At 55.3% G+C, this 18,297-nt stretch overlaps 2 protein-coding genes and 1 long non-coding RNA gene across 6 annotated transcripts in view; 1 reads left to right on the top strand and 2 right to left on the bottom strand.

Annotated features, from left to right (window-relative positions):
* The window catches only part of DMAP1 (DNA methyltransferase 1 associated protein 1), a 35,440-nt gene extending 26,945 nt beyond the window's left edge, over positions 1 to 8,495 (bottom strand). For 2 of the 3 annotated variants that reach the window (XM_086841287.1, XM_086841285.1), the window contains exons 1-4: positions 4,533 to 4,596; positions 4,005 to 4,160; positions 1,312 to 1,403; positions 719 to 914 (exon numbers count right to left, since the gene is read on the bottom strand). In XM_086841287.1, coding sequence (XP_086697413.1) covers positions 719 to 914; positions 1,312 to 1,403; positions 4,005 to 4,106 — 390 coding nt within the window. In that variant the 5' untranslated portion in view covers positions 4,107 to 4,160; positions 4,533 to 4,596. Of the gene's footprint in view, positions 1 to 718; positions 915 to 1,311; positions 1,404 to 4,004; positions 4,161 to 4,532; positions 4,597 to 8,422 lie in introns of those variants that run through there. The other variant, XM_086841286.1, reaches the window with a different exon arrangement.
* LOC147651690 (uncharacterized) lies at positions 4,638 to 10,305 on the top strand. The gene is made up of 2 exons (XR_015273581.1): positions 4,638 to 9,488; positions 9,589 to 10,305. It is a non-coding gene; the product is annotated as an uncharacterized LOC147651690 (long non-coding RNA).
* On the bottom strand, positions 10,081 to 17,740 carry KLF17 (KLF transcription factor 17). 2 transcript variants are annotated; one of them, XM_086841289.1, is made up of 3 exons: positions 17,516 to 17,740; positions 12,248 to 13,223; positions 10,081 to 11,443 (listed from the first exon to the last, which is right to left on the bottom strand). In XM_086841289.1, the coding sequence occupies exons 2-3, from the start codon at positions 13,218 to 13,220 to the stop codon at positions 11,268 to 11,270; spliced, it is 1,149 nt and encodes a 382-aa protein (XP_086697415.1). In that variant the 5' UTR covers positions 13,221 to 13,223; positions 17,516 to 17,740; the 3' UTR covers positions 10,081 to 11,267. The 2 variants fall into 2 exon arrangements, with proteins under 2 accessions (XP_086697415.1, XP_086697414.1); XM_086841288.1 differs by lacking the exon at positions 17,516 to 17,740 and adding an exon at positions 13,476 to 14,294.
* Positions 17,741 to 18,297: the final 557 nt, after the last annotated feature.

Below are 18,297 nucleotides of genomic sequence, written 5' to 3'. Positions count from 1 at the left end.
GGGAGTTAAATTACATTATGGAAGCACCCTAACTCTGCTCCTTCCTAACTTTGGAGGTCCTGACTTTGAAGTATAAATCTTGATGTAGTTTTCTTTGTGCATACACATGAAAGGCCCAGCCACTCAAAGCAGATACATCTGGGACAAAAGACAGCAGGAGATTACAACAACACATTGTGACAATTTAATGTAAGACGCAAAGAACAGGGGACTGCACCACACTGATACCACGAGAGCAATTTCAGAGGGAACGCAAAGTAATTCAGCATCTGCGCTGGAATCTGGCCAAGAGGTTGCAAGCCACCTTTTTGGCCACGAAGCTCAAGCGATTTTTTCATACTGAGCAAAATAACAAGACTTACGACTTTTATGTCTCACTCAGAATAGAATACCTTTTACTACCCTGAGCCTGTAATCAGAGGGAGGATGTTGGTCAGGAACAGAGGGAGATATCACGAGTCCTCCTCACCAAATCCATGACTGCAAACCTGAAACCACAGGGTCTCTAGCAAGGTCTGACCACATACAAAGCCCACTTCACCTAAATGATTTGGAGACATCAGTCCATGGTCACATGGCTCAAAATGCAATTACCAAATCTAACTCAGCCTTCACTTGTTGAAAGAAACAACTTCCTCTCTAGACAGCCAAGAAACTGACTGAAGGGTATTTTCCAACTGCTATTTATATGCTTTTGATTGTAAGTGCTCCCACTTACTTTATTGAATCTGGCAAAAGGGTAATCCTTCCCTTCCTCTGCTGCTCTCCTCCAGTGGTAGAACATTGCTCCATCTTTCCTCGCTGGGTTGGTGAAAGGCATCCACTTCCAAGGCCGGACTTTCTTGGAGCCCAGTTTTGCTTTGACTGTACGATAACCCTGAGTTGTATCACTTGGCAGCAGCGGAGGTGCATCCCTGTGGTGGACAGAAGTGCTGGTGATGAGAAGCAAGGAACAGCCCAAGACAAACCAAAAAGATTTTGGGCTCAGAACTCTTTTTGCAGATTTAAAAGCAGGTGCTATTCCCAGTTGAGATTAAGAAAGCATTAGCTACAAAGGGTAAGAACACTGGTTTGTTTGCATTAGACTATTTTGCCTTCATCCAATTAATTTCCTATATTAAGCAAACTCCTCAAATTTAGAAGAGAGAAAACAGACCCTGTCCATGACTAAGAGAAGGGCACAAGCATGAGCCGAGCACAAAGGAGAATCAATCTGGGAAGCAAGACTGCTCCTGGTTTCAAGAGGATTCTGCCCTGCCACCAAAAGCCCAGGCCACCCAACAACCTGCACAGATGACCATGTGCTCTTACTTTTTGTCAGAATAGAGGAGTGCATAAACTTCTCGGTGCATTCCCTCTGGCCTCTTAAACGTCAATGTCTCTGAAGATTTCTTGGATTTTTTCTGAAACAAAAGAATTGCACTTTAGATTCAGAAGTAGAAATTCCTGAGGGAACTTTAAAACTGTATAACCTGGTGCCCTGAGATGGTTTTTACTTTTATCTGGTTTTAGACACCTTGAATTTCTCCAGGAAAGTGCCTATTCCTGGTGGAAGACACTGACAGACAAAATGTACCCACTTTCAGTGATAGGGCTCACCAGTACCCACATTTGCTCTTGCTGATAACACACTTAAATTCCAAGCTGAACATCTGGCTGTAGATTGCAGGGACTGGTGCACTAAGTCTTTTCTTACTAGGCAAGCACTGTCCTCCCTCAGAGGTATTAAAGCATTTAATTGATTCTCTACCTTTTTGAGAAGATAGTAGGAAATGTCTTCCCAGTTTTTTATAGTTTTTGTCACTTTGTTCTGCAGCAGCTTCAGTTTTTACCATCTGTGATTACACCCTTGCAGCAACCCCTTGGCAAAACCCCCAGTATCACCTACCAAAGTTCTCCAGTCCCAGCTCTGCTCTCCCATTTACACAGCAAACAATTTTTTTGAAAGTTTCTTCATAAGAGGAATTTGGTGTGCACAACTCAGCCTGGCCCCTAGGCCCTTGACAGAATTGATGGTCTCTAAGACACACTCTAACTCATACCCAATCCAAGTTCATCAGTAATCAAATCATCAGTTTTGGATTCAGGGAAGTACAGTAACAGCCACATTAAAAAGTTACACTTTATTTAAGAGGGAAAAGTTTACTGAGCATTTGGTCTACCTGTACCATCTTTATAACTACTACCCCAGTCACTACTATTACATACTTGCTTACCATATCGCTACCAAATTTTGAATCAGAATATTTTTCAGTAGTAAAACTAACACTGCATCATAAACTGCATTAAATCCATACAGTCACCTTTATCAAATAAATTCAAGATTCCACTGAAAAAATAAAACCCTGTCATCTTGGACTACAACTGCTTTCCATAAAACTTCATGACAGACATGCATTATATCAGCACCTTTTCATCTCTAGTCAATCACCTTTCTCCTAGTATGTCTGTCATTTTGCCCAGGAGCAAACTAAGGCCAACCAAGGCAGTTACCCAGAGGTCAACACACACCGTGTATGAACACAGGCTTCTGGAATTCCCCCAAAGTTCCCAGATTTATTAAAAGTTAATATCAGCAGGCCAGAGATCAGCTCAGCCCGCTTTTAAGGAGTTGAGAACAAATTACTTGGTCATGCTGATTTAAATGTTTTTATGCCTAGTAATTTTTATTTTAATATTCTCAGTCACTAATGGACTGGAAAGTACTTCATGGTTCTCTTGTGATTTCAAGACAGCAATCTGTTTCTTTTCTAATTGAGAACAGATCTATTTCCTGAGCGAGAGATGCACTGTTATTAGCAACTCTGCACTCTCCATGTGATAACAGCTTACACCTTCGGTTTGGCTTAGTTTCTGTACTTCATAGAAATTCAAAATGTTTCCTTCAAGTGGCCTCTTGCACCCCTCCCAAAACTTTTCACTGCACCTTTCCTTTGTCTCTCTTCCCATTACAGTAACTTGAGGAGGAAACCATCTTGGTCCCTGCTCCAAAGAGACAGCCAGCAACCAGTTCTTTGGCTCTCTGCTGCCTAACACACAAACACATTTATATCAAAGAACTCTCAACTCCAAAAGCCCAGTGACAACACTGCAGGCTGAATCCAGCCAACAGGCTGCTCACCAGAGACTGTTCACCAAGACAGCTGATAACCGGGAATTTTAACATTTCAGCCTTTAAATGACTGAAACTCACTGGTTTTCCATTACACCAATTATACTGTGTGCCCTAGCCCCAGCAGTGAAACCACAGTGCTTCTCCTCAGAAACAAACATTTCAGTGGAGGCAAACAGTGACAGCCAGGACATGCTTTTAGGGATGGGGTGGTTGTGTATGTTTAGTGTCATTCTGATTTTTTCCCCACATACACAGGCTTTACTTCAAATCAGACCATCTCTGTATCAGAGAGCTTCCTGGGCTCATTTCAAAGCACCTCCACCTCTCATAACTACTCCTAAGCTGACCTTCCCAACACCTTACAAAACATGGGACACCCACGACCTTGCCCAAATTTAAAATACAGAAGACAACAAGATGTTGTAGCACATTACCACACAGAATGCAGCACATCATGTAACACATCTTTAACAGAGCTTACTAATTTGCCATATTCCCACAGGCAATGCATCCCCAGTTGTCCCAAACCCCAGCCACACACCTTCCCCACACAGGCTGGAAGGCTTCTGTCATTCAGTCAAGTCAGACAGTATTTTCTTTCTTCTAAAACATGACTGTGTTATAGTATTTCCATTTGCTTTGGGGCTAGATACTTCACAAAATGAGAATTTTAGAGAGAGCTGAGAATGTTCTGGGGCCTGGCCCAGCTCAGCAGAACACCGCTTACACAGCTCCAGTTTAAATTCCACACCGGATGCCATGGCACAGGTAACTAAGAAGGTACACGCTTTATTCCATCTTTTCTTCCAATATTCACCTCAAACACCACATGCAAGGTCAGTGAGTGCCTAGAAATCACGCAGCAGCCCCTCAGGGCCCTGCAGTTCACCTTATCCGAGTTGATGATGTCCTTTTTGTTGATGGTGCCGGTGTTCTCTGACTCCACGCCTCCCAGCTCCAGGATGTCCCGTACATCTGCCCCCGTCGCCATGTCTCCGCCTGCCCTCTGGCCTTCTCTGCGCCGTCCTGTCCGTCCCCTCCAGCTCTGGGAGGGCGGGAAACCGGGGGTCGGGGGTTAACGGCCGCGGGGGGATCCCGGACTCATACAAACACGCGTAGGTGCGTGTGTATACACATACGCACACGTATATCTGCACACACGCACGCATATACATGCACACGCACACTCACACACTTATATCTACATAGACACACACCCCCCTCGGCCGCCTCCCATCCCCCCGCCAGGCCCAACAACGGGGCCTTGCACCCGGCGGGTCCCGGGGGTTCCGCACGCCGCGCCCGCAGCCCGCAGCCCCGCGGGGGGATCCCGGGAGGCCCGCGGGATGGAATGCGGGACGCGGCGCTCCCCGCGCGGCCGCGGTCGCCCCGCTCCGAGCGGGACCCGCGCACCCACCGGCGCCGGCTCCGCGGCCACCGGGACGTGCGGCGCATACGGCGGCCCGGGCAGCGCCGCTTCCGCTCCCGCCAAGAGGCGCCCGGAAGTGCCCGGAGCGCTTTGGGGGACGCACCAAGCCGGGGTGAGGGCGAAGGAGTGCGGGTTCGAGTCCCGCTCCTGGCGGGTCGTGGCCAGCCGGCCCGAGGCCACCGGCGCCGCTTTCCCCGCGGCAGCGGCCGGGCCCAGCCGGGTCCCGGCACCCCCCGTCCCGCTCAGGGCGCACAGCCCGCTGCAGACGCAGCTCGCCCCCGCGCCAGGAGGTGGCAGCAGCGCCGCGCTCGACCGGCGCCTCCGAGCCCGGCCCGGGGAGAGGGCGCCGCCAGCCCGCTCGTCGCGCTCACCGTGGCCCCCCCATTGCCGCGACCCCGTTCCCTCGGGGACTGTGGCATGGGTCGCTGTTCTCCCTGGGACTGACCCTAGTTTCCCGCAGAACTCATTTTCCCGGCTCCTTTCCCGAGGTGCTCGCTGGCACCTGTGCCCTGTCCCGTTCTCCCCAGCAGCCGTGCCAGGGGCCGGCCCGGTGCCAGCCACACCGCGTGGCACACCCGGGCCGCTCGGCCTGGCTTCGTGTGCCACAGCGTGTGCTCCTCGCCCTCCTGCTCTGTGCTCCAGAGCACTCACATGGGGCAGCCAGGAGTGAAAGTTTTATTAATAAGACTGTCCTGTTTCTTCTTCCCCGTGGGAAGAGATGGGGGAACAAGGAAAGGGGTGAAACAGTGGTGTGGGGCCAGGAGGGACTCGGAGAAATCCCCTTCCCTGGCAGATCGAGGCAAGGCAAGGCTGCCTGGCAAAGGTTTGCCTGAAGGAGATGGTTTCTGCACAGGGCACAGAGATACACTGGGACCTGTGGCCACCTGGGATAGCCCAGAGGAGGGGGTGCCTCTGAGGGGAATCTCTTCTCCTTGTGCAGCCCTGGGATGAGCTGAACCCCAGTTGCTCTTGCATGGAATCCCTCCAGCCAGGCTATGCTGAAGTTACCACCATCCCCATCCTGCTGGTGAACCCTTCTCACGAGGACCGGCACATCACCTTTGTGTCATGGCCTAACCGATGGCAGTGTGCCACAATGGGAACTGGTGACACCCCCAGAGTACTATCTGTTGCCCCCAGAAATCATTTAATCCCTTTTCTACCCCTTTCCACATCACCAGGGATGGCTTTTAGCATCTTAGCCCTTCCAGAAAGAGAGAGCTGATCCTAAGGTTTTGCCTGTCCTGCCTATTTGCTTTCAGCGCTGCCTCATCCACCCAAGTCCTCTCCCATCAGTGTGTGTGGACATTGCTAATAATTTCTAGCACACTTCCTTGTTCTCTTGCCACAACTGGCCTGGAAGTGGGGTCCACACTCCCCCAAGGTAGGCTTGCAGAGGGAGACAAGGCTTTCCCAACTTTTGCAGTCTCTGCCTGCCTGGCAAGCCTGGCACTATGGTTCCATGGAGAGCTTTGAAATACCAAAAAAGGGGGCCCCTCTTTTTGCCGCTCACGGCGGGTTGTTTGCAGTCCATTCATCCTGTTAAGCAGCACTTAAAGAAAACAAAAACCCGTTCCAAAAATAAAACCCGGGGACAGATGGGCCATTCAGTGCGTTTTTTGATTATATCTCCCACTTGCCTGCCTGACTTGCTCAAACCCTCTCCCAACAGGACTCAATCTCTGCCCCAGCGCGGGGTGTCCATTTCCTCTTCAACAGCCTGCAGCACGTTTTGAGCTCATCTCCCCAGGACAGAGGCTTTTTGATCTCGTTAATGATGGAGATCATGGGCAGCTGGACAGTGCTGTTTCGCAGTTTCACATCCTGCCTCTCCCACAGCCCTGTGAGCCTCGGGAGCTGTGTCCCACCAGGAGCTTTATGGACCCGCAGGTGAAACACATTAGCTGGGTGCTTTTGCTGATGGGCTCATCAGCAGAGCAATTAGCACTACTTCAAGGGAGCTTGGACTTATTGTTTCTGGTCACTGCATCCCAAAGCTTGCAGAGCAAAAGGGAAAGGCTGGAAACGTGAGTCACGTACCTGGTCCCTCACTGAGAGTCCTGCACTGAGACTGCCCAGATCTGACCACCAGGGTGGTCCTGACTCGCCAGCGCACAGGGAGAACCGAGGGAATTCAGGGAGTCAGGGAAAGTCAGCAGTGATGAGGAATCCAGTGCTTCTGTGCCCTGGAACTCTGGCATCACTGTTCTGTCACTGCAACACCTTCACCCACCTCCAGCTGTCCTGGATACACCAGGGATGTCCAAATTACCAAAGCCTGGGCGATCTGCCACCAAGCAGCTGCGGGAAAGATGTGCCCTCCAGATTTAGACCTGGCAGGAAGGCCCCCTCCAGGCCAACTCCTCACCCACCTCAGGATGCTGGGGAAGGATGCACTTCATGCCCTTTACCCATCCCCTGGCTGCCAAGCATGACCAAAGGTGGCCCCAGGCCAGAGGTGTGCGTGCATTCGGACCAGGGCTCAGGGTGTGTGTGTCTCCCAGCCTGGCACCAGCGGGGGAGGACAAGTGCAAACACTGTGGCCAGTGGGGCAGGAGAAGGTTATCTGGGGCCCAGCAGTGGAAAAACTCTCGGTGTGTGACTAAGGCACAACAGTGCCAGGTGTGGGTCCAGGCAGGGCAAGTGAGCCGGGAGTTATCGCTTCCCCATGGGTTCAGGTGCCTGAAGCCAAATGTTTCCTAAGGGTGCGGTGACAGCCACAGCCCCGTTATCGTGGTACCTGGCCCACCCCAAGCAGCATGGACACAGGGACCAGTTGCTGGACCTTTCCCCCACCCTGGCAGGGATGCGGCACTTCCCGCTGCTCTTCCAATGGGAGACGCAAGCCCTGAGAGCATACTTCAGCAGGGACACCTTGGTCCTGGGGAGCCGAGTTCTGACCTCATGGTGAGGAACGGTCTGTGTCAGCCTGTCCAAGCACTCCCAAACTCTCTCCCCACCCTTGAGCACCCAGGCTGCATCCTACCTACAGCACTCTTGTCCCCCCCTGAGCTCCATGCTGTCCCCATGGACCACAGCATCCCCAAAGTCAAGCCCTGGCAAAGGAACCCTCAGATCTGCAACACTCCTTTTCCTTATGGATCAAGAATCCCAGACCAGCTGTGGGACCTACTGGCTGTAGTATGGGGGATCCCCATGAGCTGGGTCATCCCCAGACAGCAGAAACCCATTCAAACCTCTCTTTCACCCCTCTCCAGCTTTGAGGACCCCAGGGCCCCGCTCCAACTGGCAAGTGACTGGTGCCAGGCCATACTGTGGCCATGACTCACATTTCTGCTGGGACGTGTTTCTCCATACCTTGTTCCTTCCTTTACCCACTTGCCTCTTCATTGGACCAGGTCAGCTGTACCCCAAAACCATGGGGTTTAAGAGTTACAGAGGGTTCAGGGGCCTCTGCACAGTTCCAAGGGTCCTTTTTGACAGGAAGTAACCATGGTGGAAAAGGAAGGGAGACATGACTTAGCTCAGGTTCTCCAGCTGACTGCAGGTACCCATACCACAGGGATTGCACCCCAGCTCTGCCTCCCTAAGTGCTGCCAAAGGTGTTTTCTTGCTGCCCTCATCACTTTGCAGGGCAGGTTTTGCTGGGGACAGGACTGACCTCCCTTGTCCAAAGGAGAGTGTGTCTTAGCCCAGGCAATTGGAAGAGGGTGTTTTTTATTAACAACAAATTAACTGTAATTGTCTTTTCCACTACAGCCACTCCTCCCCAGCCATGAGGTGATTCCCAGCCATGCTGGTCCATTTGACTGTCATGCCCCATTGTGTGCCTGAAGGAGTGTCTTGCCCCAGGCACAGGGGATCAAACCTGGAGCAGCTCTGTTTGGAGGAGCCAAAGCAGCCTCCCCTGCTCTCACCTCTCCGTGTAAGGTAGTGGCAGCAGAGCCGGACTTCACTCCTGCCCTGGCACAGCAATGATGAAAAGCGAGAAAGAACTGGTTTGAGCTCTGATCTCAGAGCTGAACCTCAAAACAGCTGTGAACTGTCACTCCGGCTCCCAGGATGCTTAGGGAGGACAGGACAGCAGAGCAAGCCTTTCCAGTGGGACAGGATGGTTGGAGAAATTCATCGTTCCCCTGGAAATAAAAATAATAATCATAATAAAAACACAAAGCCAGAGATTACTTATACGCACACAAACACGCAGGCACGCACTCTCCCCATCTGGCTTTGCCAGCCTGACTCATCGCTAATTCAAACAGCCCACACCTTTCCCTCTCCCTCCATGTGACATTTTGAACAAGTCTCCACGGAAGAGGCAGAAGTTTTGCCCCAGCTATCCCCTGGCAGTGTAGCCCTGTCCTTGGGTTCTGGTGGTCCCAGGAACAAGACATCCCCAGTCCCTCATCACAGGCCACATGTGTCCCAGCAGTCACCCTTGCACAGGCACCTCTCAGAAAGTGGGGCAGGGCAAGCAGAGGGTGGAGGCAGCAGTGGAAAGGACAAGTGATTGAGCCTGATGGATCTGACACCTGTGGATGCAGCCCCATGGTCCTGACCTCAGGCCTACAGGCAGAACACAATGTCCCAAACTGCTGCCACCCTGCCTGGAATCACCCATGCTTTTGTACCTACTCAAGGACAGACCACAAGGCTGGGTGCTGGTCCCAGATCAAAGAGCCAAACACCAAAATATTAGCCACTCCTCAGGGGATCATCAGACCTGTTTTGCCATTCCTATCTGAGCAGGAAGGAGTAGGATCAGCCCAGCTACATCCCACTTCCACTTGCAGGGCAAGCAGCCCTAGGGCACCCCCAGCCCTGGCCAGCCGCTGGGGGTTGCAGTGGTGAGCAGAGGAGGAGGGAGCTGCTGCTACCACCACCCTGGGCCACGGCATCATACAGCCTGTGTGCTCCCTGCACTGCCAGCATGGTGTCAGGTCTAGACAAGTTCCTGCCTTCAGAGGGATTCGTGCATCACAGGTAATCAGCTGTGGGAGGGAGGGAGGGATGGAGCCAGACCTGCTTGCTGAGCTTGGGACCTGCCAGCATGCTTGTGCTGAGTCACCACCTATTAACGCAGGGAAACCTCAGCACCTGAACCCCACCAAGCTGCCAGGCCATCCCCAGAGGACAGCAGAGACAGCACCCTGGACCAGGCAGCTGACAGCAATCTCCCTCCTGGTTGTGACCACAAGGCTGGTACTGTGGAGCTCCCACTGTGAGGCACAGCGGGACAGGACTACTCAGGAAGAATTCAGGACCAGCAAGACTCTCAGTTGAGTTTCGGCTGCCATTCCCTTTGGAGATGACTCACCGCAGGACCAGTCACACCATCCCAGTGCTGCAATTGCCCCATCTGCAGATTAGGGAAACTGAGGCACAGGGAAGTGGGGTGACTCAAGAGCTGTTGCACAGGAGATGCTACTCAGATGCCGAGGCTTGGGCGTTCCCCATCGATCCTCCGCAGCTAACTTAAGCAGAAATGAACATCGATGTAAATATTTACTGACAAACAAGCTCAGCCTCACCCTCTCCTCTTAGAAGAAACCTTTAAAGTAAACTCTCCTGGCTCTTTCATGTTTACATCTTGTTTATTTATTATACAGCAGATCACAATATTTCAACAGTTTGCATATAAAGAAAAGTAACATTTCAGAGTGCAAGAGACCTAACGTGCCCAAGCAGAGAAATGTTAATTAACAATATACACAGATGGGAACAGTGCACTTCCCAAAGCTGAGACTCATCTGTGTTCCCAGCTGGAAGAAAAAAATATATTAAAAAAACAGAAACATTATATATTACTGCTTTGTTTAATTTACAACTTGCTTTGCAGAAGCTGCACATAAAAAGACTCATTTTCCTTTGAGCTTTCTTTTTGTCCCCCCCTCCTACAAAAGTTTCAAGTATAGCAGAGACCTGGGTATTCATAGCTGGACTCACTGTCCTTTACATACTAAATTTTAAAAAGCAGCATGGGGAAGGCAGCTGCAGCAGTACCTGGTGTCATCCTGAGGGGAAGAACAAGACAAAATAAAGCAGACAAGAGCCAGGAGAGACATTTTAGGCTCTTGAGTGGAAAACTGGGAATGGTCAGGGCTGGACTGACCAGTGGAGTCCCAGGCTGGTGACAGGAGCATCCCTGCCCTCTGTGCAAGGCGATGCTGTGCTGCCAACACCTGCAAACTTTTATAGCATGAGCCAGTGAAATCCCACCCTCACCCATCCACTCCGGGCTTTGGGTCAGGAGATTTGTTCTGATGATCACAACTGAGACAACCAGCAACCCATTTCCCAGCACCACAACCAATGTGCCCAACTGGCATGGCTATCTAGCCAAAAAACAGCCAGTCAGCCAGCACAGCCCCTAGAGCCAGAGGGGTGCCAGAATCTGGGGAAAGAAGGTTAAGTTGATGCCAAATACAAGCCAGGAGTTCTGGGGACAGATCCCTTATGCACCAGCCCCCTGCTCACCAGGTACCTGGCTGGGGGGAACCCTCCAGGTCATGGGGGGCTGAGTGGTGATGCCTGGGCAGGTGTTTCTTGCAGTTTTTCTCCCCACATACATCCCCAAAGCAGCCCTTTCCCACCACTTGGCTGGGCCAGCTCTCACAGGGGTAGGAGGAGAGAACTACTTATCAACTATAAGCAGAGAGGGCTGGGTGGCCAAAGCTGCAACCCCCCATTGCCATCCCTGGCCCAACACTATTTACACCGTGAGCTGGCTCCAGGGACATCGAGTCCGGCTGCAGCCACTGCTCACATGTGCCGCTTCATGTGGAGAGCAAGGTGGTCTGAGCGGGAGAACGCCCGCTCGCAGAGGTGGCACTGGAACGGCCGGTGCCCTGTGTGCTTGCGGTAGTGGCGGGTCAGCTCATCGGAGCGGGCAAATTTCCAGCCACATCCTTCCCAGGTGCAGTGGTAGGGCTTCTCGCCTGCAGAGTAGAGGGGGTGTCAGTGGGCTTGTAGGTTCCCACCCTCCCTACGCCTTCAGCTCTGTGCTATCCTACCCAGCACCCCATTTTCAAGGGCGCTCCCTGATGCCTACCCTTAGGAGATGGGAGCCCCACTGCTCCCCTCTGCCTGCCCAACTTTTCCCTTCTGTCCCCCATTTTTCTGCCCTTCCCTATGTGCAAAGGTCTGTTCTCTTGGCATCCCTGCCCCATTACAGGTCTCCTCCTATGCGCCCTTGCTTTACTTTAAACTGCGGGTGGTCCCCTGTTCATCCCTGCTGTGGGGTGCCACCATGTGCCCTGTCCCAGCTCGGCCAGAGGGTCTCACCATACAGCCCCCCAGTCTGTCTCCCTATTCTGTTTGTCCCTAGCCCAAGTGGAGGGCTTCTCCACGTTCCCAAGTTCTACCACCTCAGGCACCCCCGGGTCCCAAAGCCAGCAAGTAGAGGCACCACAAGAGTGGTCTCACTACATGCCTCGGTCCCTATGTGTCCCTGTCCAACCCCACCGCGGGGGTCCTCCTGAGCACATCAGGGCCATCCCCATTGCCCCCTGCCCTCCACGCAGGACACCTCCACACAGTCCCATGCCGGCTGTGGGCTATCTCTGGGTGCCCACGGGGACACACCGCATGGGTCTTCTCCAAACGACACGCCCCCTCTCCCCCCCCCCCCGGTGTCACCGACACCCCTTCCCACCCCGGAGCCACGCTCGGGCTCTCAGCACGTGCCGCGGTGCCCCCACCCGAGACCCTCTGCGCGTGTCCCCGCCCCGGCGCGCCCTTACCCGTGTGGGTCCGCATGTGCGCCTTGAGGTGCGAGCTCTTGGTGTAGGTCTTGCCGCAGCCCGGGTATTCACAGTTGTGCGTGGCCGTTCGCTTGCGCGCCCACGAGCGCCGGCCGCGTTTGGGCTTGCAGTCCTCGGGGGGAGCCCCGGCCGGGAAGTACTCCAGCACCGGGGAGTTGGGCGGCGTGACCAGCAAGCCGGGCAGCCCCGCCGGGCTCGGCCCTGGCCCCGGCCCTTTCAGGGGCTCCCTGAAAACACTGAAATGTCCATGAAACTGCGGCGGCGGCTGGGGGGTGAAGTGGGGCGCATAGCGGTGCGGGGCCACGGCGTAATGGGGCGGCAGGTCGCCCAAGAGGTGGGGATCGGCGCCAGGCAGCGGCTCCTCAGGGGGCCCCAAGCGGCCGTGGGGGAATCCCGGGTAGGGCAGCGGCGGCACCGGTCCCGGGCCGGGACCCGGCGCCACGCGTGGCTTGTGCTCGCCGCCGCCCGGTCCCAGGTACTCGGCGGCGGACATCCCCAACATGCAGGCGCGCTCCTCCGGCTGCTCCTTCTTGATGCGGGGCACGAAGGACTGCGCGGGGTCCAGGGGCAGCGGGCGGGCTAGGGCCGAGTGGAGAGGCGGGTGGTGATGGGGGTGAGGGTGGTGGTGGGGGCCGCCGGGAACCCGCAACTCCGTGTACTCCCTCCGCTGCAGGTCGTAGTGGCCGGGCAGGTCCGGGGTGAGCAGCTCAGCCACGTAGCTGTGGCCCTGGCCCTCGGGGTAAGGCGCCGGGAACTTGCCCGGGGTGGAGTACGAGCCGTCGCTGTCGTAGGTCGTGCCACAGCTCTCGGGGGTCTCGGGCAGGGGGTAGTTGGGGCCGGTCGGCCCCTGCCCGCCACTGCTGGTGTGCGCCAGGATGAAGTCCAAGTCCACGAACTTGCCCAGGTCGTCTTCCTCCCGCTTGACGGCAGCGGGGCCATCCTGCTGTAGCATCCTCTGCGGGAAAATGAAGCGTCAGGATCGGCGGGGAGACGGTTGCGGCGGCACCCGCCACCCCAACACCGCGGCCCGCGCCCCCCCCAACCCGTCCGACGGGTCGGCAGCGCTCCGGCTGCGCTGCGCCGCCCCCGGGGCGCCCTCCCACGGCGGGAAAGGCGACCCGCCCCCCACTCCCCAGGCTGAGCTCCAGCCCGGAACGCTCCGTCCCGTACCCCCCTTGCCACCCTCTCCCCGATGCCAGGTGCTTACGTGGAGCATGTCGGCGGGCCGCTCCTCTAGCGGCATCAAGTTAGCGAAAGTAGAGATAGAGGGCAAGGCGCTCTCGTCCACGGCCACCGCCATGGCGAGCCGGGCCGAGGCAGCGGGGCCGGGGCGGGCTGGGGGAGCGCGGTGCGCGGAGCCCGGCACCGCTCCGCTCCCCGAGGCAGCAGCGCTGCTCTGCGCCGCCCCGCGCCCCTAAGCTGTTAACAGCATGGCTGCGCCCCGATTGGTCCGGCTCTCATTGATATTCACCGCTGCCGCTTGCCATTGGCTCTGCTGCAGCCAGAGCCACGCCCCCTGTGGCGGGGCTGTCCCGGCGGGCGGGGGTCGGCGGTTGCCGCTGCCCCGACCGCGCTCGGAGCCCGCGCGGGACGGGAGAGGACGGGGCAGAGCGGCGGGGTCTGCACACCCTGATTTGCCCTGCTCTGCGAGAGTGTCCCACGGGCGAGGAGAGACAAGGGTGCTGTTGTGGATCGCGGAGGCCAGAACCCTGCCCGCGACGTGGACGGGGCAGCGGCGTCCTTAACGCACCACGCGCGGGGAGGGAGGCTGTAGGCGGGAGAGCCGGAGCTCCCCGGCACGGTGTCCCGAGGGGGGTAGGGGCAATGGCTGTGTCACACGCACCCGTGTCTGGAGGCAGAGGGTGCCGGAGAGGTCTGGCGTAGGGCTACAGGTAAAAGCATTACAGCCGGTGTGCCGGGCACTACACTCGCCACGGGGGCCAGCGAGCGCGTCAGCGAGCGAAGGTGCAGTCCCAAAAAGGGGTGCTTGTGCCACAGTAGGAGCTGAAGCAGAGAACCGAGCCCCGGTGCCCCCACACCCCCACGCCATTCGTTTCACGTAAGCGCAGCCGTGAAGCCGCGTCCTCCCGCGCCGCCGCTGTCGGTGAGGCAATCAGCAGCACAGAGCGTACAGCTCGCATCTGCCGGCGTGCAGGGTGCGTGTGCGAGCCGAGATAACTGCTCGTCCACCCTGTCGGGGGCTGGCACCCTGCCGGCATCTCCTCATCTCGCCCGACAGCCCCCACACAGCACGTTTGTCTGCCCTTCCTAGGGACCGGTGCTGTGGCTGAGTCTCCGACCACGCTGGCACAGGGGGACATGAGCCGGCTGTCCCACCCTGAGCAGCCCCTGGGACAGTGCTGTCCTCCTGAGAGCTTCCCATGGCAGGGGACGCAAGGACAGCAGGTTGTTCCACCTTGCAGGAGACATTTAAGTCCCTCAGCCCTTTCTGGCTAGCTGGATGGCAGCACAGAGACCCAGGGCACCGGGCAGGCCTCCCCGCGGGCTCTCTGCCTCCCTGTCCAGCTCACAGCAAGATCTTCTCCGTCTGGCCCCCATCCAGCCAGTACCAGGAATGGCCCTGCTACTGTTGCGCTCGTCAAGAAGCAATGGCCCTTATCTCTTGGAGCCTGTCTCCCTGCTCTCTGGAGCTGTCCATCTCCAGATACCTTTCTAAGAACTGAGGCTGCTGCCTGCTCTATTCAGAAGCAAGGAGTCAATTTAAAAAAAAGCAAATATAAACACCAAAGGTGAGGTGTGCACACACACCACACGCACATGCCGCTTCTGAATCCAAAGCTACTCTACCAGTTGCTCTCATCACCACGCTTTAATTATAAGGGTGGAGCATTGCAATAAATTATTTCAGTAATCCAGTGGAACAACAACAATCCAGATCTTCCCCCTTTTACCAAGAATCCCTGCCCTGGTTTCCAGAGCACATGTTGGGCTGCTGCCTGGGCCCCATCTGCTTGTCTGCCAGCGAGGCAGCAGGTTTATTAATGGCACCTATTGGGTCAAAACACATAGGCTCCAAAGGCCTTTCTCGGAAAAAGTCACCTCCAAAGTGGCAAAGAAACATGTGGGCATTACTTGAAATTACTTTTAGTTTGCCTCCCCAGAGTAGTTTATTCAAGTCACCAGTTAATCCCATTACTTGTTTCTTGGCCAAATAATAATTAATAGTAAGGCAAGTTCCTGCCCCAAAGTTTTACAGATAAGTGAGAGAAGCTGCCATTGGAGACAAACACTAATTTCTCTTGGTTTTCCCCTTTCCCAGGCAGTTTTGGCATCTACACCCGTGCTGACTTATTTTGAGAGGCATTGCCAACAGATCAGCTTAATTTTTGCAGCCAATATTTCTTGCAAATGTGGGATATTCCCCAGGAAACTCTTTTTTACTGATGCTCTGGTGGGAGGACCGGCACGGCGGGGAGCGGCAGCATGCCAGGCACCGCAGCAACACAAGCACTGCCAGCGCTGACTGTGCAGGGAGCCAGGAGTGCGTCACGGGCAGGGTTTTCCTGTTGTGAACCATGGGGTGGGCACGGGGGGTCCCTGCCACTGCCTTGTCAGCGCCTCAGCCACAGAAGTCCCTTCTGAGGTGAGTGGGAGGCAAGCAGAAGCAGACAGTTCATGCACAACCCACTGTTGACAGAAGCCCATTTAGGAAACGTGGGGTTATCTCCCAAGCCACTACAGCAGACTGTAAAGTCACTGGCACCCCAAGAGATCAAACAGCAGCCAGGCAAGACAGCAAACAGAAGGTGGGAAGGGCCACCCACCCAGGTGATGGCTAAAGAGGAAAGGGTTAATGGTTATCCCTGCTTTTGGCACATCTGGCAACAGAGAAGCGTGGCCAGAGGTGGCCCCGTCAAACCAAAAGCATTGTCAGCCCCGCCAACACTTCCACAGTGCCATGGCACCCTCCCCAGTGGTCCACAGCACGCGTAGGGTGGGCAGGGGGACAATGCCCTGTGGCACTACCAGAGGTGGAATTGATGCCCAGGTTGCTCAGTAGGGCTCCCAGGAGACCCAGAGGGGTCCCCTACCCCACAAAACATTGGGGACTGAAAAACACCTGTACTGCATCCCTTTCTGTGCTGTCACTTGGAGCTGGGAAACTAGAATGAACCCAAAGACCCTCTTTCAGAGCATCTCCAGTGCCCCCTCTCCAACACCACCTACAGCATCACAGCCCAGAGAGCTTCTGCTTCAGTGGGAGGCAAAGCCCAAGTTCCAACAGCTCCAGAGAGGACCCCACAAGAGGTGCCAGGGAGATCCACTGCAGAACAACCTAAACAGCTGTGACACTCCAGGGTTATATCCCTGAGAGCAGAGAATTAATCTGGCTGGGTTTTACTCTCTGTTTTCCTCTCTGCATGGTACTGGCCTGCCTAGAGAAGGGTCGAGGAGCCCCCAGACCTGCCTGTACTCCCAAAGCCCCCTTCCCCTCCTGAAAAGAAAAGAGGAACTGAAAATGAAATTAAAGCATAATTCAATCCGGAGCGGGTCCAGAGTAAAGTCATCTGCTCTTATCGTGTGCTGGCAGGCTCTTCCCGCTCCGCAACAAACACAATGTTATCAGGGCACAGAGGGCAGATTCGTTTGCACCGACCAAGCAAGCTGCTGTGTCCGCCCTGCCTGCCCTGGGGTCTGGGGAGCACCGGGATGTGTGGCCGAGGACCGGGGCTGCCAGGGGCTCGGGGAGGCAGGCAGCACCCCGGCAGCACTGACAGGGAGCTCAGTCTCAAAACAGGGTGCTTTGGCTGGAGGCCATATCCAGCCTCCTGCACAGCTCTCTGGCCAGAGGAGACAGGTCGGGTTGCTCCCGGTGAATGTCAGCACAGAGTAAAGGCTACAGAGGGACAGGGTCCACGAGTGATGTCTTTGCCTGTGGGAATATACATGGCCTCATCTTCCATGGGTGCTGCCCAGCTGCTTGGCCAGGAGGCTGCCAAGCTGGCAGATCTTGGCATCCCACCCCCTGGTGAAGCAGTCCAGCAGCACCCCCAGACCCCGCACACACTCCCAGCCCCACTGCATCGCCTGGACCGCATCCTGCTTTGATCTCTGCCTGCTGCCTCGCTGTGCCCTGGTGGCTGCGGGGCCAGCGCAGCCCTCTCTGTCCTTCTTTATATACCCCTGTTATTTTTAACTCTGCCTACGCAAATCCCGAATCCGGAATGAGCAGCGGCCGGGGGCCAAGGGGAAATGGACATGGTGCAAATTTCCTGCCCTTTTTACCTCTCTTCCTCTATAACATACAGCAACGTTTTTCCTCCACTTCTTAACTTTCACTGGTACAGGAAAGCCGAAAGCTCCAGGGTCTGCACAGAGCCACAAGGTCCAGCAATGGAGGGGGTATCCCACGCGGAAGGGACATCGCACTCAGCATGGTGCCAGGGGACATCCCTACCAGTAGCTCACACCACACCACAGGCTCCATCAGCAGCGCGATGCGCTGGAGGCATCCGGACAGCCCTCACGTGCAAACACGTGTGCTCACGTGCCAGCCCAGGGGCCCATCCTTCCCCCTGTCCTGGCAAGAGCTCTGGCCCCAGCCACAGCAGCTGGGACTGGACCACAGCCATGGGAGCCGTTCCCTTTTGCCACACACAAAAATGCCGGACAAGACCTGTGACACCCCAGCAGCTCCAGGAGTAACAGGAGGAATTGCTGTTTTCTGGTTCCTTGTAAGCAACGAGGAGGAGAAACACAGGATATTCTTCCCAACATCTTTGGCTTAGTCTTTAAAAAAAGAAGCCACACCACAGAGTACCACAGTGAGTTGCACAGGGAGTCTTGCAGAGGATGCCATGGTATGGCTGCAGTGCCCAGGGAATGTGCATGTTAGAATCCTTCTCTCACGTGCTGGAGATTAATAGCTGTACATCGTGTAAAAGCAATTTGTCTTGTTACAAAAGTTCCAAATTACCCAGGTAAACATCTCTGCCACTCTCTTCTGAGCAGTGTCCATCCCTCCTCCCAGCTATATTCTAAGGTATTCAGTCTCCAATGAACCTGGA

This window comes from Cyanistes caeruleus, chromosome 9, assembly GCF_971803275.1.
Source record: "Cyanistes caeruleus chromosome 9, bCyaCae1.hap1.1, whole genome shotgun sequence".
NCBI classification, from domain to species: Eukaryota; Metazoa; Chordata; class Aves; order Passeriformes; family Paridae; genus Cyanistes; species Cyanistes caeruleus.
The sequence above is the reverse complement of the archived record's forward strand: the minus strand, read 5'-3'. Positions and strand labels throughout refer to the sequence as shown.